The sequence below is a fragment of the Eulemur rufifrons genome, chromosome 29 (assembly GCF_041146395.1).
Source record: "Eulemur rufifrons isolate Redbay chromosome 29, OSU_ERuf_1, whole genome shotgun sequence".
NCBI lineage: Eukaryota > Metazoa > Chordata > Mammalia > Primates > Lemuridae > Eulemur > Eulemur rufifrons.
In genome coordinates, this window is record NC_091011.1 from 100,516,305 (window position 1) to 100,542,991 (window position 26,687).

The 26,687-nt window shown below is 50.0% G+C and overlaps 1 protein-coding gene across 1 annotated transcript in view; it reads left to right on the forward strand.

The window, feature by feature from the left end:
- Positions 1-26,687, forward strand: part of DYNC2I1 (dynein 2 intermediate chain 1) — a 60,137-nt gene that overhangs the window by 26,161 nt on the left and 7,289 nt on the right. The window contains exons 12-23 of the mRNA XM_069461415.1: positions 2,768-2,897; positions 4,357-4,468; positions 5,591-5,679; positions 10,678-10,807; positions 13,570-13,742; positions 14,372-14,534; positions 18,417-18,530; positions 18,623-18,684; positions 19,461-19,512; positions 21,954-22,014; positions 26,121-26,220; positions 26,389-26,520. Of these exons, the coding sequence (XP_069317516.1) occupies positions 2,768-2,897; positions 4,357-4,468; positions 5,591-5,679; positions 10,678-10,807; positions 13,570-13,742; positions 14,372-14,534; positions 18,417-18,530; positions 18,623-18,684; positions 19,461-19,512; positions 21,954-22,014; positions 26,121-26,220; positions 26,389-26,520 (1,318 nt within the window). The remainder of the gene's footprint in view (positions 1-2,767; positions 2,898-4,356; positions 4,469-5,590; positions 5,680-10,677; positions 10,808-13,569; positions 13,743-14,371; positions 14,535-18,416; positions 18,531-18,622; positions 18,685-19,460; positions 19,513-21,953; positions 22,015-26,120; positions 26,221-26,388; positions 26,521-26,687) is intronic.

Genomic DNA, 26,687 nt, shown 5'->3' on the forward strand with positions numbered 1-26,687 from the left:
CACTAGAGCCTGTTTGAGTATATAGTTTGCCCTCCATTTCTGTGTTCAGATATTAGGCTAACAGTGCAAGCGCGTGCTGCTGTAGACGGGACCCTGGGCGCAGATGTCTGCCGTAGGTGGCGGCTGCCCGCTGGCCTGGTCTCGAGGGTCCGAGCCTGTTAGGGCTGAGGGCGGATCCCGGCAGCTCTCATAGCCGTGGGGTGGCCCCTGGCCCAGCACCACCCTCCCCGCAGGCGCAGCGGTGCCAGGGGTCCTGTGAGCGCCCTGAGCTGAGCATCACTGAGCCTGTCTTCAGGTGGGCAGGCCTAGGAGGCGGGCGCGACCGAGGGCACAAACCCGTCCCCTGCCCTTCCTGGGGCTCAGGCGTGCCGTGCTCTCACGTGGAGTCGTGCTGTGGCCTGTGCTGTGCCTCCCGTGTCACCCCAGTCCCGAGGCCCCACTCTCGGACGCGGGGAGCCCCCAGGGCCAGCCACTGTGCAGAGTCGAGCTGGACGCCAGAGTCCACGCTGCTGATTCCTGGGAATTTAGAGAGTCGTAAAGTTTAGAAATTTATAAAAGATTATTTTCCAGTCAAGGGTCTATTGTACTAAATCCAAATATGACTGATGAATAAATGAAAAAATAAAGATTTTTTTTTTTAAAAGTAGGTATAAAATCCATATCACCTAGCTCAGTACCTGGCCTTAGTAAGTACTCAATAAATATTTGCTAAATGAGATTATAAAATGGAAGTTTCCGGCCCTATGGCTGGGTTTTTTTTCACATTATTCGACTTCTCAGAAAAGTACATATGGTTTAACACAATTTTTACAAATTCAGAAAAAGTGAAAGCTATACAGTGTATTGTTTGGGCACATAAATATGAGATAACATATTTTCTTTTTTTTTTTTTCTATCACAGATATGTATGTAGAGATAACATATTTTCAAAAGCAAGAAAATGATAACCACAAAACTGAGTGGCGATTGTTGTGGGCAGTGGGGATCCGGGGACAGGGACAGGGGAGCCCACGTAGACACAAGTTGTTGGTGCTTTCCTAGCTCTGGGATGGTAATTACATTGTGACATATACATACAAGTGTATCATGGATTATTTTGGGTCAGAAATTATATTAAAGATTTTAAAAGGAAAGTTTAGAAAACCAAAGGCTGAGACATAAATGGATCGATAATAGATAAAAAAGTTTTGAGAAGGTTCCCAACCTTCTCGGCATGGGGGGAGCAAGGAGACCCGGAGGCGCAGCTCAAGCGGTGACGCGTAGCCCAGTTCCTAGCAGGCCGCGGACCAGTACCGGGCCGTGGCCTGGGGCTTGGGGACCGCAGCTTTAGAGGAATGTGGAAGAGTCTGGCATTTGTGTGTGTGTGTTGTGAGGAAATACAGATACAGAGAAGGCAATAACTATAGAGGCACTTAGACTAGTGGATGTAAATTGAGTAAATTCATTAGAAATTTGGGGGAAATAGATATCTGCTTCATAATATATGCAAGATAAATTCTAACTAGATTAAAAAGATAAATGAAAAGAAGAGCATGGATAATATAAGTAGTTATTTCAGTGATAGGAAAGGACTTTCTAAGAATAAAAACAAAAAATTAAAAAAGTAATGGATTATATCTCAAAAAATCAAACTTCTATAAGTCACACTAGTCCATGAATACGACAGAATTTAAAGGTAACTGACCAGTTGGGAAAACACATTTGCAGAATATATGGTAGCAGTTTACTATCTCCAATGCATAAGACGCTTTATAATTTAGTAAGCAAGTATCCCTCGTTGAGAATGGGCAGGGGTCATGTAAGACTTGAGGTCGAGTCAGGACAACAAAACTATTGTTGATTTATTGGGGCATTAAACTGAAGGGATGATGCAGGAGCCCGTTGTGCGGGTGTTGGGAAAGCTGAACTGCTGAGCGGGGACCTGCAGGCAGCCCGGAGATGAGCGCCAGCGGGAGACACCGGGGCTCCTGGCGCTTCTCCCCCCATGACTGGGGCTTTAGTGGAAACCTCTGCAGGCCTGTGCGCCAGGAGCAGGCGCGTGGGATCAGGTCGCCGGGACGCCCGGATGCTGGAAGGGCCCCTCCCTCCCTCCCTCGTGCACCGTGTGTTTACTGAGCACCAGCTGTGTGCAATAGGAGTCGATGAGCTCATACTCCGCTGGGGGGTGACAGATGACAGATGCGCTAAGCTTGGGGTGTCTGGAAGGAAAGGAGCAAGTGGCACAGGTGACTGAAAACGACCGGTCCGTGAGGCGAGAGGAGGTGGGGTGGGTGCCGTGTTTCAGAAGCTGAGGGTGGAGGGCGATCAGCCGCGTCCGAGGCTGCCTGTGGGTCCAGTCCTGGGGCCGTCGGCCTGTGTGGCCTGGGGCCGAGCCAGGCCTGAAAGCCCTGCCCGCCTGAGGGCAGCTCAGGTGTGGGGCAGAAATGTCACCCTCCAGCCAAGGAATGTGAACTCCTGCGTGCAGTGAATTGCTGCTCGTGGACACTGCAGGCACACGTGTGTCATAACTGTATTTGTGTTAACCCCAGGTGCACCGCGCTGGGATACTCGCAGGTTTGGTCCGTGATGTGCTCACATCGTTGGTACACGCGTGACTGTCTTTTCGTTATTTTTAATGACTGTTAGATACCTCAGACTCATACCCAGACAAAAGTTAGGTCCCTGATAATAACCTGCATTTAACCATAAGGTTCCTTCCGTTCTCTCTACTCTCCCCTATATATATTTTTCAATTTAACTTTTGTCTCATTTCCAACTTATTTTAAAGGACACGAAGTACAAAACTGCTTCGGCTTATTGACTTAGATTTTTCATTCACTTTCTCTCTCTTGGATCTGCCACCAGTGAATGAATATGACATGTACATCAGAAACTTTGGGAAAAAAAACACCAAGCAGGTTAGTACCAGACGTATTAAAAAGTGACAAAATGCAAGTACAGTAAAATAAGTTTGTGCCTTCCTGGATCTTGTTCGAGAATATGGCCACTTGGGAGCGCTGTGTGAGGGGCATAGGGATGGTGTGAGGGTCTTAGGATGGTGTGTGATGTGTAGGGACCGCGTGTGACAGGTGTAGGGACCGTGTGTGAGGGGACTGTGGGGGTGAGGGGACGCCGTGTGAGGGGCACAGGAATGGTGTGAGGGTGTTAGCACAGTGTGTGATGTGTAGGGACCGTGTGTGACAGGTGTAGGGACCGTGTGTGAGGGGACTGTGGGGGTGAGGGGACGCTGTGTGAGGGGCATAGTAATGGTGTGAGGGTGTTAGCACAGTGGGTGATGTGGTGTAGGGACCATGTGTGACAGGTGTAGGGACCGTGTGTGAGGGGACTGTGGGGGTAAGGGGACACCGTGTAGGGGCACAGGAATGGTGTGAGGGTGTTAGGACGGTGTGTGATGCGGTATAGGGACCGTGTGTGTGGCAGATGTAGGGACTCTGTGAGGGGATGGGGGGTGAAGGGACGCTGTGGGGTGGGAATAGGGTTACTGTGTGACATGAGGGATGGAGGGACGGTGTGTGAGGGGGTGGGGATGCTATAGGGGGGTGTAGGGACGCTGTGACATGAAGCGTGTAGGAACGCTGTGTGAGGGGACATAGGGCCACTGTGTGAGGGGACATAGAGCTGCTGTGTGAGGGGACATAGGGCTGCTATGTGGGGACATAGAGCCACTGTGTGAGGGGACATAGGGCCGCTGTGTGGGGACATAGAGCCGCTGTGTGAGGGGACATAGGGCCGCTGTGTGAGGGGCTAGCCTTATAGAGAATAGTACCCAGCATCACGTTGTCCTCATGGACCCAGGGACATTAGGCCCATGCAGAGTCTAAAGATGTTCTAAGAACCTTTGGCAGCATGGATAAGTGGTCCACATGTAACGTGTTATAAATGCAGGCCATGTGCCTAGCCTTTGAGTTCAGCTTTACATGGTGCACATGTTATATTTAGACGCAAACAGAATGTTGAGTTCGGATTTGTTCCTGGGGATCCAGGTGAGTATGCAGCAGTTATACTTGTCTGTATAAAATCCTTATAATGAAAGGATCTCACAGTCCGTAATACGTACCAAGCTCTCATAATCGGGACTCAGTGTGGCTAGGCTAGGTGGTCGTATTTTCAAACTAAAGGGAAATCGTTTGATGTGGCTTTTTGAAAACACTTTTGAAAATTATACTTATATATGCATATGTATCTGAAATATTTAAGACACAAGCAGTCTTTGCACAGTTGTTATTTATGCCATGATACTTAGTTTTGACATAAACAAGACTATCATTTTTTTAAAATTTTGTTTTTATTTCAGTAATGACAAATTGCTCTGAAATTCAGACCAAATATTAATTCCAGCATATTTTTGTTTTTAAGGCATATGTTCAGTATAACGAAGATAATGTTGAGAGAGACGTTCAAACTGAAGAAATAGAGACCAGGGAAGTGTGGACCCAGCATCCAGGAGAAAGCAGCGTGGTCTCTGGAGGTGACTTCTTTTTGCTCTTGAGTTGAAGGTTGACTGTCTTTACTTTTCTTTCTTTTGAGACAGAGTCTCACTCTGTTGCCCTTGGGGTGGTCCAGTGGCGTCATCACAGCTCACAGCAGCCTCAAACTGCTGGGCTCCTGTGATCCTCCTGTCTCAGCCCCCGAGTAGCTGGGACTACAGGCGCCACCACACCCAGCTAATTTTTCTATTTTTAGTAGAGACAGGGTCTCACTCTTGCTCAGGCTGGTCTTGAACTGCTGTGCTCAAACAGTCCTGCCGCCTCGGCCTCCCAGAGTGCTGGGATTACAGGCGCGAGTCTGGCTGATTTTTTTGCTTTTATTTTTACTCAATACCTTTCTTGCTCTTTCTCTTTATGTCTTTTCTCTTGGGGAAGGGTGTTCGCATGTGACTGTGGAAAGACCCAGTACCCTTTGAGTGGAACAATAACCGTGAACATCACAGCTGTGGACCTAGAAGGGGAGTGAAACCTGGTCATAGGGCCCAGTCTGGGCCATGACCAGCATCTTTAACATTTTTACTGCCAGCTAGAGAGAAACATCCCACATCGCAAACAGCCACTGTACAGTGGGGCCATTTGGAACATACTCTGCTCTTAACTTAGGGGTAGTCTGTTCTCATGAATACAGAATTTTTACATTTTAAGTGCAGTTTGCAGATATGTTCCATCTATATACATTGAAGATCCCTAGAATACATGGTTTCTGCTAGTGACTCTGGAGCTATTTATGTTAAATACTTTCCTGGTTGACAGTTTTTCTTAAGGAATTATCCCTGTATGACAGGGATACACATTACTTCCTTTCCTCGGGTAATCCTCACCTTGAGAAAGAAAGAAACTTATGTAATAGTTTAATTGATTCTGTTAACTATTTTTGTTAGTACATTTAAACAAGATTCAGTGTACAGACATTCTATAAAACAATACACTATTGTTTTTGGAAAAAATCACTAGTAAACCTAGGGAATATAATGTAAAGTTTTCTGACGTTTCCGTCTGGGACTCTTAGTGTTCATTTGTAACATCTCTTCGAAGTCTAAGATGTGGAATGCATGACTATTTTAGAGTCAACTTTATTGATTTTATATAACCTATTTTTTTAGGTAGTGAGAAAAGAGATGTCTCTGATGCTACAGTTGTACCGAAGATTGATACTCCAAGACTGTCAAGCTTTCTGCAGGCAGCTTGCCAGGTACTCTCTGCCTTGCGTGTTCTGTGTGTCCGTGCCTGACGTTCCACTGGACCTAGAAACACAGGCGCCACCGAAATCGTGAAGGCCCTATAGCTTAGATAAATCACAATCAGTTAATCATTTTCAGGTATTATTTTCTCACAAATTATCAGTGGTAACATTCCTTAAGCCCTTGTGTAAAAAATGACACCAGGTAAATGTATATTACTAAAAGTACTATCTGTGTATTTGGGTTCTATATTTTATTTTATTTATTGTTTTTAGAGATAGGGTCTTGCTCTGTTGCCCAGGCTGGACTGCAGTAGCTCGATCATAGCTCACTGCAACTGCAAACTCCTGGGCTCAAGTGATCTTCCTGCCTCAGCCTCCCTAGTAGCTGGGACTACAGGTGCACATCACCACGCCTGGCTAATTTCTGTACCTTTTGTAGAGATGGGATAAGGTGTTACTGTGTTGCCCACACTGCTCTGCAACTCTTGGCCTCAAGTAATCTCACCACCCTAGCTCCCAAAGTGCTGGGATTCTAGGCCTGAGCCACCAGGCCCAGCCTCTATATTTTAATATTAATTTCTTGCATTTTAAATAACTACAGACTAAACAGCAGGCATATTAAGATGGCAAGGAAAGCATAAATCTAGGATATTTGAAAGAAATAAACTTGTGATTTTTTAAAGTGATTATAGAAGTTTTCAAACTACACGCAAAGATAAAGGGACCAGTGCTGTGAGGCGCCGTGACTTTCAGTAGTTATGAACTCACGGCCAGTTTTTCTCATCTGACCCCCAACTACACTCACCACCCACCCCATAAATTATTTTGAAACAGATCCCAGGCATCATAACTTTTCCTCCATAAATATTTGAATGAATCTCTAAAAGAAAGGGATGTCTAAAACAATTACTAGTAATAATTTAATATACGATCAACTATGAAGTCAGTATTCAAATTTCCTCAGTTGTCTCATGAATTCTTTGCACAAAAGCTCAGAGTTTAAATACAGAGCAACAATACAGAGCACAGTGTTGCTAGACCCTGGCAGGTTGAATTAAGCATGTATCGCAGGCACTACTGTGAACACGTGGTCACACTTCTGCTCAGCAAGGTCAGGGAGGAATCTGTGGTTAATGAAGTGCAGTTATGCTCCACATAAGGTATTATTTTTGTCAGATTTATTTTAGTGTAAATTCCTGGGTACTAAGAAGAGACAGCATTTGTGTGCAGCATGAGAGAAAGAGGGAAGATGGGTCGGGTGGCGAGTGAGGAGAAACGGGGCAACTGGGCCCTCCTGACCTCACAGCTCTCCTTTGCCTCCTGCCACGCTGTCTGCCTAAACACAGTCCTGTCGGTTCTCAGCAGACGCTCCTGCCGTCACCTGTCCTGTTAGGGAGCAATACTGCCACCTTCCCCACTGCCACGTGTCAGTTCCCACTGAACATCCACTCTGTCCTCACTGTCGTCCCGTCAGTTCCCGCTGAACATCCCTCCGTCCTCACTGTCATCCCGTCAGTTCCCACTGAACATCCCTCCGTCCTCACTGTCATCCCGTCGGTTCCCGCTGAACATCCCTCCGTCCTCACTGTCGTCCCGTCGGTTCCCACTGAACATCCCTCCGTCCTCACTCTCATCCCGTCGGTTCCCACTGAACATCCCTCCGTCCTCACTCTCATCCCGTCAGTTCCCGCTGAACATCCCTCCGTCCTCACTCTCATCCCGTCAGTTCCCGCTGAACATCCCTCCGTCCTCACTGTCGTCCCGTCAGTTCCCGCTGAACATCCCTCCGTCCTCACTGTCGTCCCGTCAGTTCCCGCTGAACATCCCTCTGTCCTCACTCTCATCCCGTCAGTTCCCGCTGAACATCCCTCCGTCCTCACTGTCGTCCCGTCAGTTCCCACTGAACATCCCTCCGTCCTCACTGTCGTCCCGTCGGTTCCCACTGAACATCCCTCCGTCCTCACTGTCATCCCGTCGGTTCCCGCTGAACATCCCTCCGTCCTCACTCTCATCCCGTCAGTTCCCGCTGAACATCCCTCCGTCCTCACTCTCATCCCGTCAGTTCCCGCTGAACATCCCTCCGTCCTCACTGTCGTCCCGTCGGTTCCCGCTGAACATCCCTCCGTCCTCACTGTCGTCCCGTCGGTTCCCGCTGAACATCCCTCCGTCCTCACTGTCGTCCCGTCGGTTCCCGCTGAACATCCCTCCGTCCTCACTGTCGTCCCGTCGGTTCCCACTGAACATCCCTCCGTCCTCACTGTCGTCCCGTCGGTTCCCGCTGAACATCCCTCCGTCCTCACTCTCATCCCGTCGGTTCCCGCTGAACATCCCTCCGTCCTCACTGTCATCCCGTCAGTTCCCACTGAACATCCCTCCGTCCTCACTGTCGTCCCGTCGGTTCCCGCTGAACATCCCTCCGTCCTCACTGTCGTCCCGTCGGTTCCCGCTGAACATCCCTCCGTCCTCACTGTCATCCCGTCAGTTCCCACTGAACATCCCTCCGTCCTCACTGTCGTCCCGTCGGTTCCCGCTGAACATCCCTCCGTCCTCACTGTCGTCCCGTCGGTTCCCGCTGAACATCCCTCCGTCCTCACTGTCGTCCCGTCAGTTCCCGCTGAACATCCCTCCGTCCTCACTGTCATCCCGTCAGTTCCCGCTGAACATCCCTCCGTCCTCACTGTCGTCCCGTCAGTTCCCACTGAACATCCCTCCGTCCTCACTGTCGTCCCGTCGGTTCCCGCTGAACATCCCTCCGTCCTCACTGTCATCCCGTCAGTTCCCACTGAACATCCCTCCGTCCTCACTGTCGTCCCGTCAGTTCCCGCTGAACATCCCTCCGTCCTCACTGTCGTCCCATCGGTTCCCACTGAACATCCCTCCGTCCTCACTGTCGTCCCGTCAGTTCCCACTGAACATCCCTCCGTCCTCACTGTCATCCCGTCAGTTCCCACTGAACATCCCTCCGTCCTCACTGTCGTCCCGTCAGTTCCCACTGAACATCCCTCCGTCCTCACTGTCGTCCCGTCAGTTCCCACTGAACATCCCTCCGTCCTCACTGTCGTCCCGTCAGTTCCCGCCGAACATCCCTCCGTCCTCACTGTCGTCCCGTCAGTTCCCACTGAACATCCCTCCGTCCTCACTCTCGTCCCGTCAGTTCCCACTGAACATCCCTCCGTCCTCACTGTCATCCCGTCAGTTCCCACTGAACATCCCTCCGTCCTCACTGTCATCCCGTCAGTTCCCGCTGAACATCCCTCTGTCCTCACTCTCATCCCGTCAGTTCCCACTGAACATCCCTCTGTCCTCACTGTCGTCCCGTCAGTTCCCACTGAACATCCCTCCGTCCTCACTGTCATCCCGTCAGTTCCCGCTGAACATCCCTCCGTCCTCACTCTCATCCCGTCAGTTCCCACTGAACATCCCTCCGTCCTCACTCATCCCGTCAGTTCCCACTGAACATCCCTCTGTCCTCACTGTCATCCCGTCAGTTCCCGCTGAACATCCCTCCGTCCTCACTCTCATCCCGTCAGTTCCCACTGAACATCCCTCTGTCCTCCCTGTCATCCCGTCAGTTCCCGTTGAACATCCCTCCGTCCTCCCTGTCATCCCGTCGGTTCCCACTGAACATCCCTCCGTCCTCACGCTCCTCCCGTCAGTTCCCACTGAACATCCCTCCGTCCTCACTCTCATGCCGTCAGTTCCCGCTGAACATCCCTCTGTCCTCCCTGTCATCCCGTCAGTTCCCGTTGAACATCCCTCCGTCCTCACTGTCATCCCGTCAGTTCCCACTGAACATCCCTCCGTCCTCACGCTCCTCCCGTCAGTTCCCGCTGAACATCCCTCCGTCCTCACTGTCATCCCGTCAGTTCCCACTGAACATCCCTCCGTCCTCACTGTCGTCCCGTCAGTTCCCGCTGAACATCCCTCTGTCCTCACTGTCGTCCCGTCAGTTCCCGCTGAACATCCCTCCGTCCTCACTGTCGTCCCGTCAGTTCCCGCTGAACATCCCTCCGTCCTCACTGTCATCCCGTCAGTTCCCACTGAACATCCCTCCGTCCTCACTCTCCTCCCGTCAGTTCCCACTGAACATCCCTCCGTCCTCACTGTCATCCCGTCAGTTCCCACTGAACATCCCTCCGTCCTCCCTGTCATCCCGTCGGTTCCCACTGAACATCCCTCCGTCCTCACTGTCGTCCCGTCGGTTCCCGCTGAACATCCCTCCGTCCTCACTCTCCTCCCGTCAGTTCCCACTGAACATCCCTCCGTCCTCCCTGTCATCCCGTCGGTTCCCACTGAACATCCCTCCGTCCTCACTGTCATCCCGTCAGTTCCCACTGAACATCCCTCTGTCCTCACTGTCGTCCCGTCAGTTCCCACTGAACATGCTCTGCCATCCTTACTTCTCATTGTTCTCACTAAATGTTTTTCTCCTTCCTTATTCTCAATTTGTCAGTTCTCACTGAACATTCTTCACCTTCTTCAGTCCCATCCTGTCTGCTCTCACTAAACATTCTTTGTTTTCCTCACTCCATCATGTGCATCATACTGAATGTTTCTGCTTTTCTTCATACCAGTCCTGGGCATTCTATCAATCGTTCATGTTTTCCCTGTGAAATCCCACAGATGACCCTGTTGGAGGAATTACAGCAATTTACTGCTCAGTTTTGATTTTAGCTAAAACCCGCTGGCAATACAAGGAGTTTGCATGATGGTTTTCACTTTGTTCAATTTTTGTCTTTGCTGTGCAGCCTTTTTCCCCACTGAGTTTTAGCAGTGTATGAAGTATAGGAAACAAGTAGGATTAAATAATTACTCTGTTTATCATGATTTGGAATATATTCTTTATTTCCTGTATTATGGAGAAAGGACTTTATAACTTTATTTTTGTTGCTATGATGTGGTGGAGCCGAGCGGTTGTTTATGGAAGGGATCAGTGGGAAGGGCACTGCTGGGACATGGTCACACGGTGCCACGTGTCTCACGGAGCCTGCACGCTTGTGTTGGAAGGTGGTGGCTGTGTTGCTGGAAGAGGACCGTTTGGCAGCGGGACCCAGCCGGACTCCCCGCGCTCAGGACGGCACCTTGTCCATCAGCGAGAGCTCGTCGCAGCTGAACACGAACCTGCCCTTCCTGCAAAGTAAGCGGCCATTCTTGATTGTGGCTTTGAATCTCTCTCACACATTTATGTTGAATTAGTCGTCTTCACTATTACAGTTTATTTTAATGTCATGGGGCTTGTTGTATATAAAACAGAGAATGACCCCGCGCTTGCAGAACTTAAAAGTAAATGGTTAGTTTCCTTTAAATTTGTATGTTAAATTTATGATTAGCCACTTTCATAAGATGGTTAAAAGGGGCATATACAGTAATTTGAATGAGTGAGATTATTTGAATGAATGGAAACTGAGATTTCCTATGTTTATTTGAAATTCTATTGTCTTTTTTTCCCCAATTGTTCAGTTTCTTTAGAGTAGAGGAAATAATCGCAGGAGCATGAAAGTCAGTTTTTAGCAGTGTAGGTCACAGCCGTGTCAGTAGTTTAGATACAGGTGTGAGTATAGTCCTCAACACTTAATGTAGATGCACGTAGATTTCTAAGTTAATCCATGGTTATGGAATCTAAAATGCCAAACAGATGAAGCACATATCAAAAAAAAATGTGTAATTGCCTGTAATTGTTCAAATTATTTTAAACAAACTGCATTTGCAAGACCAAATTTAAATTTCTTAAGCTAATAACCTCTTTGCCTTTCAAAATGACCATGAAGGTCACTGGTAGCAGTTAGGGTCCTGGTTTGCACACAGAGGTGACAGGAGGGGGCGGCTCAGCGCCAGCTGCTCTGGAGCAAAGGTGCTCCTGGCCCACGTGGAGCCAGGGCAGGGGCTGACACTCGTCCTGGGCGTTTCTCTGTCCTGCCTGCTGTTCAGAGAGTTCCATTTATGTATACGTCTCTGTCTTTTAACATTATCAAAAATGGCATTGCTGATTGTACAGTCTTCACATTCTTTGGGGGTATTTTGTTTATCCTAAACAGAAGAGTTATCCTGTTAGAAAAATAGTAAATTCTCATACCCGTAGCCTTGACAACATTGACATCCACACTCCCACATCCCGCCCCGCAGAGAAAACCCATGATGCTGTGCGCTCAGTGACCACATGTACAAAAAATGTTAATGATACACACATCTGGAATCCTTCTCGAAAAAGCAAAGTATGCATGTTCTTAAAGGACTTCCCACTGTGGAGGGCTTTCTTGTTTGCTTATTTCTGCGCCTTAGTGAAATGAGTACTGAGACAACAGGAAGAACACGAGGTTGGGGAGGGAGGGGGTCTGACCTGTGAGCGGGTCGTCTCACCCCTGCGAACTTGGGGTTCGACGCACATCAGATCCTGGCCTGTGGTCGGATGTGCTGCTTCGGCCTTCCTGGAGTCTGCTCCGCACCGTCCCGCTGGTAGAGCGCGCTCACAGTGGGGCAGCGTCTGGCGGGGCCTGGGTGTCCCGCGCTGCTGTGGCAGCTGGGATTCAGCAGTGGATCCAAACGTGATGGACGGGAGCCCTTCCCTCCTGGAACTTGCGTTAATATTTCGGTGGGTCAAATTGACCGTGAACTGGCTAAACAAGTAAAACATGCAGTATATTAGAAAAGGGTGAGTTCTAACGGGAAGAGTAGAGACGGTTTCTGACAGAGAGGGCCTCGCTGTGAGTGGGAAGCAGAGGGAGATGAAAGCGTGGGCCGCGGAGAGTGGGAGCTGCCAGAGGAGGGGCCGCACGCACGGGCAGTGAAGCTTGCGCACGCCATGCATCTGGGCACGAGGACGCCATGGCGATGGCACAGGCGAGGTTAGGGCTTTGACGCACAGAGCTCCTGCTGGCCGTTGTGCAGTCAGTTCTGCTCTGACAGGATGTGCGTGTTCCTAAAAGTCACTACATGACGGAAAATTCCCAACAAAACACACAGCTTATGGGGGAAATGGGATCAGGGCCCAGCACTGGAAAACTTTATCATTGTCACACACACACACACACACACACACTAACAAAGGAGCCCAGTAATAGTGGCACAGTTTTACACACGTTAATGGTTAAGAAATACACAACTATTACAGTAATACGGCACTGTTCCTGGAAGAAGACCTGAAATTTGCCAGTGGGAGTGGCCCTGGAGGCTTGCAGCTGTGAGTGAGTGTGAGCAGGTAGGAGGAGGAACGCCGTGACAGGTGTGGGTGGTGTGGGCTGTCGCAGGGCATGAGCGGAGGGGCTGGCAGGTGTCTGGCGTGTGTGCATGTGGCTCAGGACAGCGTAGGGCTTTCTGTGTTCTCCTGGGGCCTGGTTCTGGCAGCACCGTCTCGTCCTCTGGCTGTGCAGTCCCCGCGAGCCGCCGTCTTAACATCCCTCTGCGTCTCTCTGCCACCAGCCGCTCCTGCTGCCTTGCGGGAGCTGCTGAGTCCTGGCACGTGGTCCGTGTGCAGGGCGTGAGTGAGCGCAGAACAGGGCTCAGCTGCTGCTCGCATTTGAGCGGCACAGTGTGCTGTCTGGGCCGAAGCAAAGGGGTCAGCTGAGGTCGTTTCCAGCGTGCCTTCCAGCTGTAAGCTTCTGACCCCCAGCGCGTGTTCACTTGGCTTTTGTGGGAATGGCCAGTAGACGAGAGACACGGCAGCTGTCTCAGGCTGCGTCGTGCCACGTTTGAAAGATTCCTGTCAGCCCCACCATAAGGTTACCTGGGCCGGAGTGTGCAGGTCCAAGCTGTGGCCGTGTATCAAAACCCACATTTCATGTATGGACTGTTTTGAAAGGACCATGTTTCCTCATTAGGCTGAAATTGAGCTGAGTATCCTGAAGTGTGTTAAGACGGATGCTGGCAGATCACCAAAATGCAAAATGTTTTTCTTATCCCTAGGTCGAAAAGTATCCTGTTTGCATGTCTCTCGAGCTCAGAGGCAGACGGTGGTCTCTGTTCATGACTTACCCGAGAAGGCATTTGCTCCCCAGCTGGACGGCAGATACGTCCTCTGTGTGTGGGATATTTGGCAGCCCTCAGGGCCCCAGAAGGTTCTGATATGTGAGTCCAAGGTACAGCCCAGGAGCCGAGCCCTGCGTTTGGTAGAGGACGGGGGCGGATGGTCCGTGAAGGGGCAGAGGAGAGAGGGTCCAGGGACAAGGCGGTGGGCGAGGATTACAGGGCTGTCCCTGGCCTCTGTGGCTGCCATCAGCTCTGCTGCGGGCGCCCCAGGGCACGTGGGTGCGCTGGTTTGACGCCAGAGATGGCCAGTTCCCACGGTCGCCTCAGGAGTCTCACAGCAGCCTCCGCAGTCTGTCGAGAATGAGGTGGCGAGTGTTGTTGGAGCCTAACGAGAATATTGGCCAACCTGGACACGGACGTAAGCAAATGGCACAGGATGGCCTTGCCACTTCGAGGCCCAGCTGTGTGGCGTGTATGTACCTGACGTGTGTCAGGCACCTCACGCTGGTGATCCCAGCAGTCCTGCAGGGTGGGTTTGTCATCCCCGTGTTCCATGTGAGGAAGCCAACACGCAGACAGTTTAAACTTTATTTATGTTAAACTTTATTTAGTTACCGTGTTCCACATGGGACACCCATGTAAGTGAAAAAGGGTCACCTGCCACAGTAGTACACTCAGCTTCTGCGAAGGTGGCTCTCTCGTTCTTCAGTCATCGGCTTTCTGTGTGTTTGGTTTTTAGGTCACATGCTGCTGCTTTAGCCCCTTGAAAGCATTTCTGCTTTTTGCCGGAACAGTGCATGGCTCGGTCGCCGTGTGGGACCTAAGAGAAGACTCCAGGATACACCATTATGTGAAGCTGAGCGATTGTTTCTGGACGTTCAGGACATCAACATTTTCTACTGGTTGGTGTCATCTGTCTGCTGGTGGTGTGTCTTCTAGAAAAGCCATGACAGGATCTGGGGAACAAAATTTTCCATTTGTTTGCATTTATTGAGATTATCCCAGAGGATGGGCTCTGACCCATGGGCAAAAGAGGCATTTAATAAATAGGAAAGGCAAAAATCCATTCAAGTAATGCTTATCCAGTGGCCAAAAACGACTGGAATTTTTTTTTCTTGTTAAATTTGTGGATTCCCAAAAATCCTCAATGAAATAACTTACAGTTTTTAAATTAGCTTAAGGCACTTGGCTATGTGTGTGCTCCTGTGGCAGAGTTAACGAATGCGTGAAGAATAGTCAGTAGAATTAGTTGCCTGTCGGGGGACGAAAGGAACCAGAACCACTAGACCTCCCAGGCCCCACAGTTCGACTCAGGTGAGCAACTCGTGCCGTGCCAGAGCCCCAGCCCCCACAGGTGTGAGCAGTCCCAGCGTGGCAGGACTTTGTCTAAGTGCTTAGTGCACACGGCTCGTTTAGTTCTCCTCGTAGCCTGTATGCTGGCTGCTCGGGACGTGACACGTTTGTCTGAGGTCTCGGACTGCCTGGGCGGGCCGCACACGGACCCCGTGATGCCTGACTCCTGACTCCGCACCCTTTGGTGACCGGCGCCTTCCTGTTGGGTGCCCGGCAGAGGGAAGTTGCAGGGGAGGGTCCCCACTCTCACGCCCTCCCTGGTCTGTCTGTCCTCTGCCTGCGCAGGAGCCGCCACACCCCACTAACACTTGGTTTTTTCGTCTCTCTCTTCCCACTGATCTGTATTCTGTCCCTATAGTTTTGCATTTTCCAGATGTCACATAAATGGAATCATCCAGTAGCATGATACATTTGCGATTGCTCCTTGCTTTTCCATTCCCCACTCGATGGACATCTGGTCACTTCCAGTTGTTGTCTCTGTACCGAAGTGCCTGCATCCAAGTGCTTGTACCGTTGTGCATCCCCAGCAAAGTTTGAGAGTTTCCGTTACTCTGCATCCTCACCGGCATGGAGTGTTAGTTATTTTAAAGAAAATTTTAGCCATTCTAATAGGCATGTAGTAATATCTCATTGTGGCTTTGACTATCATTTCCTAATGACTAATGATGCTGAGCATATTTTCGTGAGTTTATTTGCCATCAGTGTATCTTTGTTGGTAATGTCTGTTTAAATCTTTTGTCCTTTTTTTTTTTTTCATTTTAAGAAATTTACAGGATACAAGTGCTTTTTGTTACACGGATCAATTGTACCATGCTGAAGTCAGGGCTTTCGGTGTACTAGTCACCAAAATAGTGTACATTGTACCTGATGGGCAGAATTTTCTCCTTCACTTCTCTCCCACCCTCCCTGCTTCTTAGTTTTCAAAGTCTGTTACATTATGACCATTTATATCTCTCGTTTAGCTCCCAGTTATCAGTGAGAACACGTGGTGTTTGTTTTTCCATTCCTGAGATACTTCACTTAGGATAATGGTCACAGTTCCATCCAAGTTGCTGCAGAAGACATTATTTCATTCCTTTTTACAGTTGAGTAGTACTTTGTGTTGTATATATTTAATATATGCCACATTTTCTTTATCCATTCATTAGTTGGGGGGCACTTAGGTTGATTCCATGTCTTTGCAGCTGTGAATTGTGCTGCAAGAAGCATTTGAATGCAGGTGTCTTTTTGATACGGTGCTTTCTCTTCCTTTGGATGAACACCCAGCAGTGGAATTGCTGGGTCAAATGGTAGGTCTGCCTTGAGGTCTTCGAGGACTCTCCACACTGCTCTCCATGGAGGCTGTACTAGGTTACGTTCCCACCAACAGTGTATAAGTGTTCCCTCTTATCCCAACTGCACCATCGCCTATTGTTCTTTGACTTTTTAATAATGGCAGTTCTGACAGGGATAAGGTGGTATCCCATTATGGGATATGCATTAATTTGCATTTCCCCGATTAGTGATCTTGGGCCTTTTTTTATGTTTGCTGGCCATTTGTCTATCTTTTGAGAAAAGTCTGTTCATGTCTTTTATCTACTTTTTGATGGGGTTATTTGTTTTTTTCTTGCTGGTTTGTTTGAGTTCTATGTAGATTCTGGATATTAGTCCTTTGTCAGTAATCCTAAACTTCATATGGAACTGAAAAAGACCCTGAATAGCCAAAGCAATCCTAAGCAAAAAGAACAAATCTGGAGGCATCAGTTTACCTGACTTCATTCAAATTATACTACAGGCTGTGGTAACCACAGCAGCAAGGTCCTGGTATAAAGGTAGACACATAGACCAACGGAACGGAATAGAGAACCCAGAAATAAAACAGCTACGACCAACTGATTTTCCACAAAGCAGACAAAAAACATACACTGGGGAAGGGTGCTGGGAAAACTGAACAGTCACATACCAAAGAATGAAACTGGATCCCTCTCTCTCGCCAAATTAACTCAAGATGGATTAAAGACTTAAGTGTAAGACTTGAAACCATAAACATTCTATAGGAAAACGTAGGAAAAATTCTTCTAGATGTTGGCCTAGGCTAAGAATTTGTATGTAAGACCCCAAAAGCAAATATAGCAACAACAAAAATAAGTAAATGGGACCTAATTAAACTAAAAAGTTTCTGCACAGCAAAGGAAATAATCAACAGAGTAAATACCCTACAGTATGGGAGAAAATATGCCCATTTTTAAAATTGGGTTGTTTCCTTACTAAGTTTTGAGAGTTCTTTATGGATCCTGGGTATATATGTCCTTCATCTGATACGTGTTTTGTAAATGTTTTCTCCCAGTTTGTGGCATCTTTTCTCTTAACGTTGTCTTTCAGAGATAGTTTTAAATTTGATGAAAGTCAATTTATCAGTTTTTTTGCTTTTAAGATTGTACTTTTGGTGTCATATATAAGTGGTTTTTGCTTAACTGAAAGTTACAAAGATTTTCTCCTGTGTTTTCTTCTAGAAGTTTTAAATTTAAGCTTTTACATCTGAGTCAATGATCCATTTCTAGTTAATTTTGTACGTGGTGAGAGGTGTTGGCCGAGGCTCTTTTTTTGCACGTGGGTATCCAGTTATTTAATAGTATCATGTGTTGGAATTTTCATTTGCAAAAGATAGTTTTGGTAGGCACACAGTTCTGGGTTCATAGTCCTCTTTTCTTCTTTCTACTTTTCTGTTGTTCTACCTCTGCCCTCCGTGGTTTCTAGTGAGAAGTCAATGGTTTAATCGGCGTGGATTTAGGCCTGTTAATGATTTAGTGTCTTACTGTTACAAAGAATATCTCCAAAAGGGAGGGGACATGAAGAGATGGGTTTGACCTCCCTTCTCATCATGGCCAGCAACTCAACTTCAGGGCATTCTGGGGTCCCCCTGGCCAAGAGGGGTCCCTTCAATTGGCTGGGGGCTTAGGGTTTTATTTTAGTTCACAGGTGGACTTTCTGTAGGTGGATCTTCCAGATCAAAAGAGCTTTGCTTCATTGACTTGTGAGACGCGGTTCCTTAAGACACTTGCTCCCGCGGTGGTGGGTGTGTCTCTTCTATGTCCTCCTCCTCCTCCTCCTCTTCCTCCTCCCCCCACCCCCAGCCGGCACCCACTGGCCTGGCCTCAGGGTGGGGTTTTCTCTGAGTTTCGTCATGGCGCACTCTGTCCTTCCAGGGTGTCTTAGCCTCCCTCCCCGCCCTCCAGACCTGCAGGCCAACAGGGCGGAACCGTCTGTCCCTCTTCCTATGGGAGTCCTGGCAATGCTGGGTATGGTGGTCACCCTGGTCCCGTGGCTTTTGAGGAGGTTGTGTGGAGAGATTTGGGTCTTTCAGACCCAGAAGCACCTTCGAGTGTGTTGGTGCATGGTGTTAACTGTGTCTCCGTGACTTATACGTGGGTACTGTGGGTTTTGAACTCTAGATGGAATCCTCACACCAGTAAACCACCGAAGTCCTCTGCAAGCAATAGAACCCGTCTCAACCTCCGTCTGCAAAAGACAGAGCTTTGTGCTGTCTCCTTTTTCTACTCAAGAAGGTACACGGTCCTTCGCTTTCGTAAGTCAATGTCATGAAATGGGGTTTCCGTATGTAAAGCCACTTCCTTCTTTCTGTTTCTGTCTTCATTAGAAATGTCAGGTCTGTCGTTCCACATCGCGTCCTTGGACGAGAGCGGGGTTCTCAACGTGTGGGTGAGTAGGTGGCCTGGGTGTGCACACACGCACACGCGTGCGCACACGCACAGGTCCTGGATAGAGTGAGAGGTCTGGGGGGGATGGCACCTGAGCTGGGGGGTCGGGGGGACCGGCTGGACGGAGATGGAGCAGGGCATCCCCTCGCCGTGAGGGGGGAGACGGGATTTATACTCTGCCAGTGGAGCCCTTTCACGGCACTCGGTGGGAACCTCACAGGGAGCGTGGACGGGAACCGGGCAGCGCCGGGCTGGGCAGGGACACCGGCAGCCTCACCCGGGTGGGCCGAGGCCGGGCTGGTGATGAAGTTGCTGCGGGAGGAGGATGAGAGAGAGGAAAGAGGAGTTAACATCAAAATACTAATTCTAAACTTAATAGGCCGGGCGCGGTGGCTCACGCCTGTAATCCTAGCACTCTGGGAGGCCGAGGCGGGTGGATCGCTCAAGGTCAGGAGTTCGAGACCAGCCTGAGCAAGAGCGAGACCCCGTCTCTACTAAAAATAGAAAGACATTATATGGACAACTAAAAATCTATATAGAAAAAAATTAGCCGGGCATAGTGGCGCATGCCTGTAGTCCCAGCTACTCGGGAGGCTGAGGCAGTAGGATCGCTTAAGCCGAGGAGTCTGAGGTTGCTGTGAGCTAAGCTGATGCCACGGCACTCACTCTAGCCTGGGCAACAAAGTGAGACTCTGTCTCAACAAAAAAAAAAAAAAAAAAAACTTAATGATCAGTCGTCTTCTCTGTCTCTGTTCATCTTCAGTGTTCTTCTTTTAGGTGGTTGTTGAATTGCCGAAGGCGGACATCGCAGGTTCAGTAAGTGATTTAGGTAACTACTAAACAGACTAATTAATTTTAGTCAGTGTTTTCTAAAATGAATAGAGACTATAGATACCAATAACTGCTTTGAAAAATACATAATTAGCTACCTGAAAAATGAACTGTAATGTTACCTTTCATAGATTGACTATTGAACAGGCCCCTCCGTTAATGAGAATGATCAAATGATATTTGGGGGAAATGTTTTCGCTTTAGTGAGGGCTAGCGAGTTCCGCTGATAGCTGGGTGTCGTTCTGCTCTGGAAGGTGAGTCGGAAGGTTTCTGTCCGTGAGCCCCCGAGTCAGCCCTTCTTCCTGTGGTGTCGGATTCACCCCCCAGGGCGTGTCCCACACGCGGCTCCTGAGAGCCCCGGGCCGCGCGGGAAAGTCGGGGGAGCAGACGCTACTGGGGTGTTGATGCCGTGGGGTGTGGTTCTCACTTCCCAGAGGGGCTCAGGCGAGACGGAATGATTCAGTCCTGCCGCGTCCTGTGGTGGAGCTTATCATCCACGTTCTAAATTCCACTTCTAATCACCTCAGTGCTTCCCACAGCTTCTGGTGAGGAGCCCTGTTCACCTTGCTGGTGTCAGGGGTGTGTCCCCGGGTAGATCAGGCAGAAATTGGGATGGGGAGAGGCTGACTTTGTTCCCGGTTTCTTGCAATTAGGGAAGAGGGGCACTTTGTATCTGTGGAGCAAATGCCGCATGATTCATGTGGAGATAGAAATGCCGTTGCTGTCACTTAGAAGGTTGCTATAGACTCTAACTTTAACACACGTAAGACTGAAGCCTTCCTTAATTTCGCTGGTGAGTATTTCTGAGGTGGAGTAACCGTTTTTCTCAGTGTTTCCGTCACGGAGCGTCCTCTGCTCATCGTGCAACGGTGCTGCCAGGTGTGGTCCTCCTGTGTCCGAGGCTCGCAGGTTGCTCGTGACGCTCAGACCGTCAGAGCTGGAGGGAGCCTTTGAGGTTCCCTGGTCCCTCCTCCTCGGCGCACGCAGGTGGCTGATGCGGGTTGGCATCGTTGGCATCGGGCCAGACTCCCCTCTGGTCCTGGGACTGGCGCTGCCTCCCACCTGGCTGTCCCTGGTGCCCAGGGTCCTGTGGCCTCAGCACCCATCTTGAGCCTGGCTCTGCTGTTAACTGTTACTCAACAGGACATTTTTCAAGCAACTATGGGTGATACTAAGGAGTTAAAGATTTTCTGTCCACACTTAGGTGGTCATCTGGCTATGGAGACACAATTATTTTGCATAAAGTGTATTTGCATAAAAATATTTTATAGTATGTATGAGATAGTTATAAAGAAGATATCATAGGACGGTGTGTATTTCGTTTTTAAATGTTGCTACATAAAAACACCCTTTGTCCATTGACCCACTTACCCAGACTCCAGCCGTGTTCCAGCACTGCCTTTGGGAAGAGAGGGGACGACAGCCGGCCCCACAGCGGCTCAGGGCGGCCCCGTCTCTCCAGGCAGGCGTCAGACGAGTGGCTGCCGGCAGGCTGGCACCACGGTTTTCCCCCAGTTTCTTATGAACTGTTCTCTGTCCTGGGCCCTGGGAAACAAGGGCCAGAAGCAGTGGCTGGGGGCATGCAATCGGGACGTGACTGCAGGGTCGGAGACCCCTGTGGGAGGTGGCGCCAGGTGGGCAGGCGCTGGGAAAGGGGCGGTTTCATGTGTGTGAATGGCAGCACTGAGCATCCTGCGTCATGGTTATAACTGACCGGGTGACGCGCGGTACGACTGTTCATGCTGCAGTTGGATTTATTTCTATCTACTTTTAATTCAGCTGCCGAAGTTGTAGGCAGTGCGTTGCCCAGAATTTGGGTTTTAATGTCTGTAAGTTTCTAGTTCCTCCCTTTGCAGTAGTTAAAAGCTGGGAACAGGCTGGGAGGCCCGGCCGGCAGGTGGGCGAGGAGTCAGGCTGTGGCCGGAGCACGTTAGGAGAACGGGGGAAGCAAGAGTGAAGCCAGGCCCTGGAGCCCTGGCTCCGTGTCGTTTGGGAGGAGTCGGAGGAGCTGGCGGAGGAGGGTGGCGTGCACACTGCGCGTCTGCCTTTGGGACTGGGAAGGGGTCCCCGGCGTCTGCTGGGCCCTGGAGCCCCGGTGGGCATCCGCTGCGCCGCACTCGCTGTGTTGGGTGCGCGGTCACACAGGTGGGTGCCCACTTGCTGCTCTCCTTCTGTCAAATCCGAAGGTGCGAGGGCTTCTGGGTCTTGATTCCACGGTTTTCCCGTCAAGGCTCTGAACTGCAAATTGTTGCTTCTCACTCTCAGGCGATGTGTGCGAACTGCCCCCAGAACTAGGGAGGGGACGTTGTCGACTTAGTCTGACATTATTTCCTAATGCAGATATTTAAGCAATGAAAAATGATTCCAGGCAACCATAATGAGATTTTGATTTAACTTGTGTGAAAAGGTGCATTGACTTCTGGCCGTGTCTACTTGCAGGCCTGCTCCCTGGAGGGAGGATCAAGTTGGTGCACAGCACTGTGATCCCGCTGGGGCGCAGGTGAGCTGGAGCGGGAACACTCCCCTGTCCCCACAGGAGGGAGGTGACCAGGGAGCTGCACCTGCACTGCGGCCTGGTCAGCCTCAGCCGTGCAGAGATCCATTGTCCCCATTGTATTTTTGCTATTTAATTAGTTTATTGGCCGGGCGCGGTGGCTCAACGCCTGTAATCCTAGCACTCTGGGAGGCCGAGGTGGGCGGATCGCTTGAGCTCAGGAGTTCCAGACCAGCCTGAGCAAGAGCGAGACCCCACCTCTACTAAAAATAGAAAGAAATTATATGGACAGCTAAAAATATATATAGAAAAAATTAGCCGGGCATGGTGGCGCATGCCTGTAGTCCCAGCTACTCGGGAGGCTGAGACAGGAGGATCGCTTGAGCTGAGGAGTTTGAGGTTGCTGTGAGCTAGGCTGACGCCACGGCACTCACTCTAGCCTGGGCAACAGAGTGAGACTCTGTCTCAAAAAAAAAAAAAAAAAAAAAAATAGTTTATTATTAATGAGTGAATGTAATAAATGTAACTTCCAGGTGTGCAGCTAGCATTTTTTCTTCAATCAAAAAATATTTTCGGCCGGGCGTGGTGGCTCACGCCTGTAATCCTAGCACTCTGGGAGGCCGAGGTGGGCGGATCGTTTGAGCTCAGGAGTTCGAGACCAGCCTGAGCAAGAGCGAGACCCCATCTCTACTAAAAATAGAAAGAAATTATATGGACAGCTAAAAATATATATAGAAAAAATTAGCCGGGCATGGTGGCTCATGCCTGTAATCCCAGCTACTCGGGAGGCTGAGACAGGAGGATCGCTTGAGCTCAGGAGTTTGAGGTTGCTGTGAGCTAGGCTGACGCCACGGCACTCACTCTAGCCTGGGCAACAGAGTGAGACTCTGTCTCAAAAAAAAAAAAAAAAAAATATTTTCCATCTTATAAATTGGTGCTATTTGACTATTTCTCATCTGGGTGGTTTTTTTTTTTTTTTTTTTTTTTTTGGAAACAGTTTTGCTCTTTTGCCAGTGGTGTCATCGTAGCTCACTACAGCGTCCAACTCCTGGGCTCAAGTGATCCTCCTGCCTCAGCCTCCCAAGTAGCTGGGACTACAGGTGCCACCACCATGCCTGGCTAATTTTTCTATTTTAGTAGAGACAGGGTCTCACTCTTGCCCAGGACAGGTATGTGGAGACTCTGTTAGGGTGTGAGAGGCTGTAGGAGCTCAGAGGACAGGTATGTGGAGACTCTGTTAGGGTGTGAGGGGCTGTAGGAGCTCAGAGGACAGGTATGTGGAGACTCTGTTATGGTGTGAGGGGCTGTAGGAGCTCACAGGACAGCTGTGTGGAGACTGTTAGGGTGTGAGGGGCTGTAGGAGCTCAGAGGACAGGTGTTTGGAGACTGTTATGGTGTGTGGGGTTGTAGGAGCTCAGAGGACAGGTGTGTGGAGACTGTTATGGTGTGAGGGGCTGTAGGAGCTCAGAGGACAGGTGTGTGGAGACTTAGGGTGTGAGGGGCTGTAGGAGCTCAGAGGACGGGTATGTGGAGACTGTGTTAGGGTGTGAGGGGCTGTAGGAGCTCAAAGGACAGGTGTGTGGAGACTCTGTTAGGGTGTGAGGGGCTGTAGGAGCTCAAAGGACAGGTGTGTGGAGACTCTGTTAGGGTGTGAGGGGCTGTAGGAGCTCAAAGGACAGGTGTGTGGAGACTCTGTTAGGGTGTGAGGGGTTGTAGGAGCTCAGAGGACAGGTGTGTGGAGACTGTGTTAGGGTGTGAGGGGCTGTAGGAGCTCAGAGGACAGGTGTGTGGAGACTGTGTTAGGGTGTGAGGGGCTGTAGGAGCTCAGAGGACAGGTGTGTGGAGACTGTGTTAGAGTGTGAGGGGCTGTAGGAGCTCAGAGGACAGGTGTGTGGAGACTGTGTTAGAGTGTGAGGGGCTGTAGGAGCTCAGAGGACAGCTGTGTGGAGACTGTGTTAGGGTGTGAGGGGCTGTAGGAGCTCAGAGGACAGGTATGTGGAGACTCTGTTAGGGTGTGAGGGGCTGTAGGAGCTCAGAGGACAGGTGTGTGGAGACTGTTAGGGTGTGAGGGGCTGTAGGAGCTCAGAGGACAGCTGTGTGGAGACTGTTAGGGTGTGAGGGGCTGTAGGAGCTCAGAGGACGTGTGTGTGGAGACTGTGTTAGGGTGTGAGGGGCTGTAGGAGCTCAGAGGACAGGTGTGTGGAGACTGTTAGGGTGTGAGGGGCTGTAGGAGCTCAGAGGACAGCTGTGTGGAGACTGTTAGGGTGTGAGGGGCTGTAGGAGCTCAGAGGACGTGTGTGTGGAGACTGTGTTAGGGTGTGAGGGGCTGTAGGAGCTCAGAGGACAGGTGTGTGGAGACTGTTAGGGTGTGAGGGGCTGTAGGAGCTCAGAGGACAGGTGTGTGGAGAATGTTAGGGTGTGAGGGGCTGTAGGAGCTCAGAGGACAGGTGTGTGGAGACTGTTAGGGTGTGAGGGGCTGTAGGAGTGTTATGGTGTGAGGGGCTGTAGGAGCTCAGAGGACAGGTGTGGGGAAGGGCCTGAGCCGGCCCTGCCTTCCAGGGTGTCTGGGGTGGTGTCTGGCACCACTTTCCAGATGAGGGGGAGGAGGAGAGGCTTATGGGGGCCGGCAGGGGCAGGTGTGGTCCAGGAGGGCCCCCTGGGCTTGCGGGGATGTGGAGGGGTCCAGGAGGCAGCCGGTCGGCAGCAGGGCTCTCAGTGGAGGGACAGCTGAGGGAGGCGGCTGTCGAGTGACGTTTGCAGTCCTGAGTGTGGTGAGGCGCTGGGAGAGGTGACGGGCAGACCCTGCTCCCAAGTGACAGCACAGCAGATCCGGCAGCTCTGGGCTCCTCTCACACAAACACAGATTCTGCATAAAGGAAAAAGCGACAGTGAACTACATACAGTTTTTAAAACGAAAGGAAAATCTCTAAATGCCAGAAACAAGGAGGGAACTCAGTGTAAGTGTAGTGAGCTTTTGAGCTGCCGTGTGGCACCTCGGACGCTGGGCGTCGCTGTCTCAGGCCCCCAGGGCTGTGCTTGAGCCCCCGCAGGAGCAGGGGATGCGCTCGGCTTGCCTAAGGTGGGGGCTGACTTGAGACCCCCAGCACAGGACTCTGGAGCTCGCTGCCCCTGCGTTGAGCAATTTGGAAGCCTCACCCCAGGCCAGGGAAGGCAGAGGAGCTCGGGAGAGGTGAAGCCCACGTTGGACGTGGGTGTGGGAGTCTGCGCGTTGATACTTTACTGTCCAGGTCCCAGGCTAGTGGCCTCGTCGGGTTCCCGGTTACAGTAGAGGGAAACCTCCAGGTGGGAAAGGCTACTTTTACAACCTGGGGCTCACAGGATTCCCAGAAGAAACAGTCTGCCAAATGTGAGTTCACAAACAAAAATTACAAAAAGTGTGAACATGAAGAAACAATCAGCATGGTGCAAAAAACAGGATTATCACACTAAGAACTTGAGACAGTTATACAATCTAAGACATTTTTAGAAGTGAAACTGTTTCCTCTGAAATTTAAAACTTTGTAAATGGTTAAATTGCAGAGTAGACATAGCTGCAGAAAGAATTAGTCAGGCCGGGCACGGTGGCTCACGCCTGTAATCCTAGCACTCTGGGAGACCGAGGCAGGTGGATCGTTTGAGCTCAGGAGTTCGAGACCAGCCTGAGCAAGAGTGAGACCCCATCTCTACTAAAAATAGAAAGAAATTAGCTGAGCGACCAAAAATATATATATAGAAAAAATTAGCAGGACATGGTGGCGCATGCCTGTAGTCCCAGCTACTCGGGAGGCTGAGGCAGGAGGATCGCTTGAGCCCAGGAGTCAGAGGTTGCTGTGAGCGAGGCTGACCCACGGCACTCACTCTAGCCCAGGCAACAGAGCGAGACTCTGTCTCAAAAAAAAAAAAAACAATGAATAGGAAGATAGATCTGAAGACAATATCAAGAGTGTGGTGACAGAAGGAAAGAAGTAGGAAACGGAGTGGTTAAAATCACAGAGGCGTGACAGGCCTATCGTACGCCCGCGAGATGTGGCAGGGTTAGGGTTGAGTCTCGTCATCATTCTGAAGGCTTCGAAACAACCCATCTATTCATTTTTGCTATTTTGTTTTTTCAGTCTTTCCTGTAAAGTCAGTGAGTTTTGGGGAACCACACAAATGCTGAATGTGAAGTTTCTGCCTTCAGATCCTAATCGCTTTATTGTTGGCACAGACGTGGTGAGTAATGCTTCGCATTTCATTCTGTTCCTCATCCTTCCTGGAGTTATCTGGTAAATATCTTTATTTAAGATTCACTTGCCGTTTGCTTTTATCGTAACGTCGTTCACGTTGTCTCGAGGCGTCGCTTTGCCCGGTCTCACGCCTGACGCTTTCTCGTGCTCCCAGGGGCTGGTGGGCCACGGCACGCGGCAGGACCAGAGGGCGTCTCCCGCGTCCTTCAAGCCTCAGCAGCGCGGCCTGAGACCCGTCAGAGTCAACGTGATTGATTTTTCACCATTTGGAGAACCAATATTTTTGGTAAGAAAGTCTGTTTTTTAAGGCACCAATTCTTTTTAATGGTATTGAAATGCCTATTGGGGCAGTGAGCGCTTGGAGTGACCCCTGGAAAATTTTAAAAGTTAATCGTTTACTGAGACACAGATTGATCATTATTAGGCCTCAGTGGTCTAAAAAGGAGAAACATA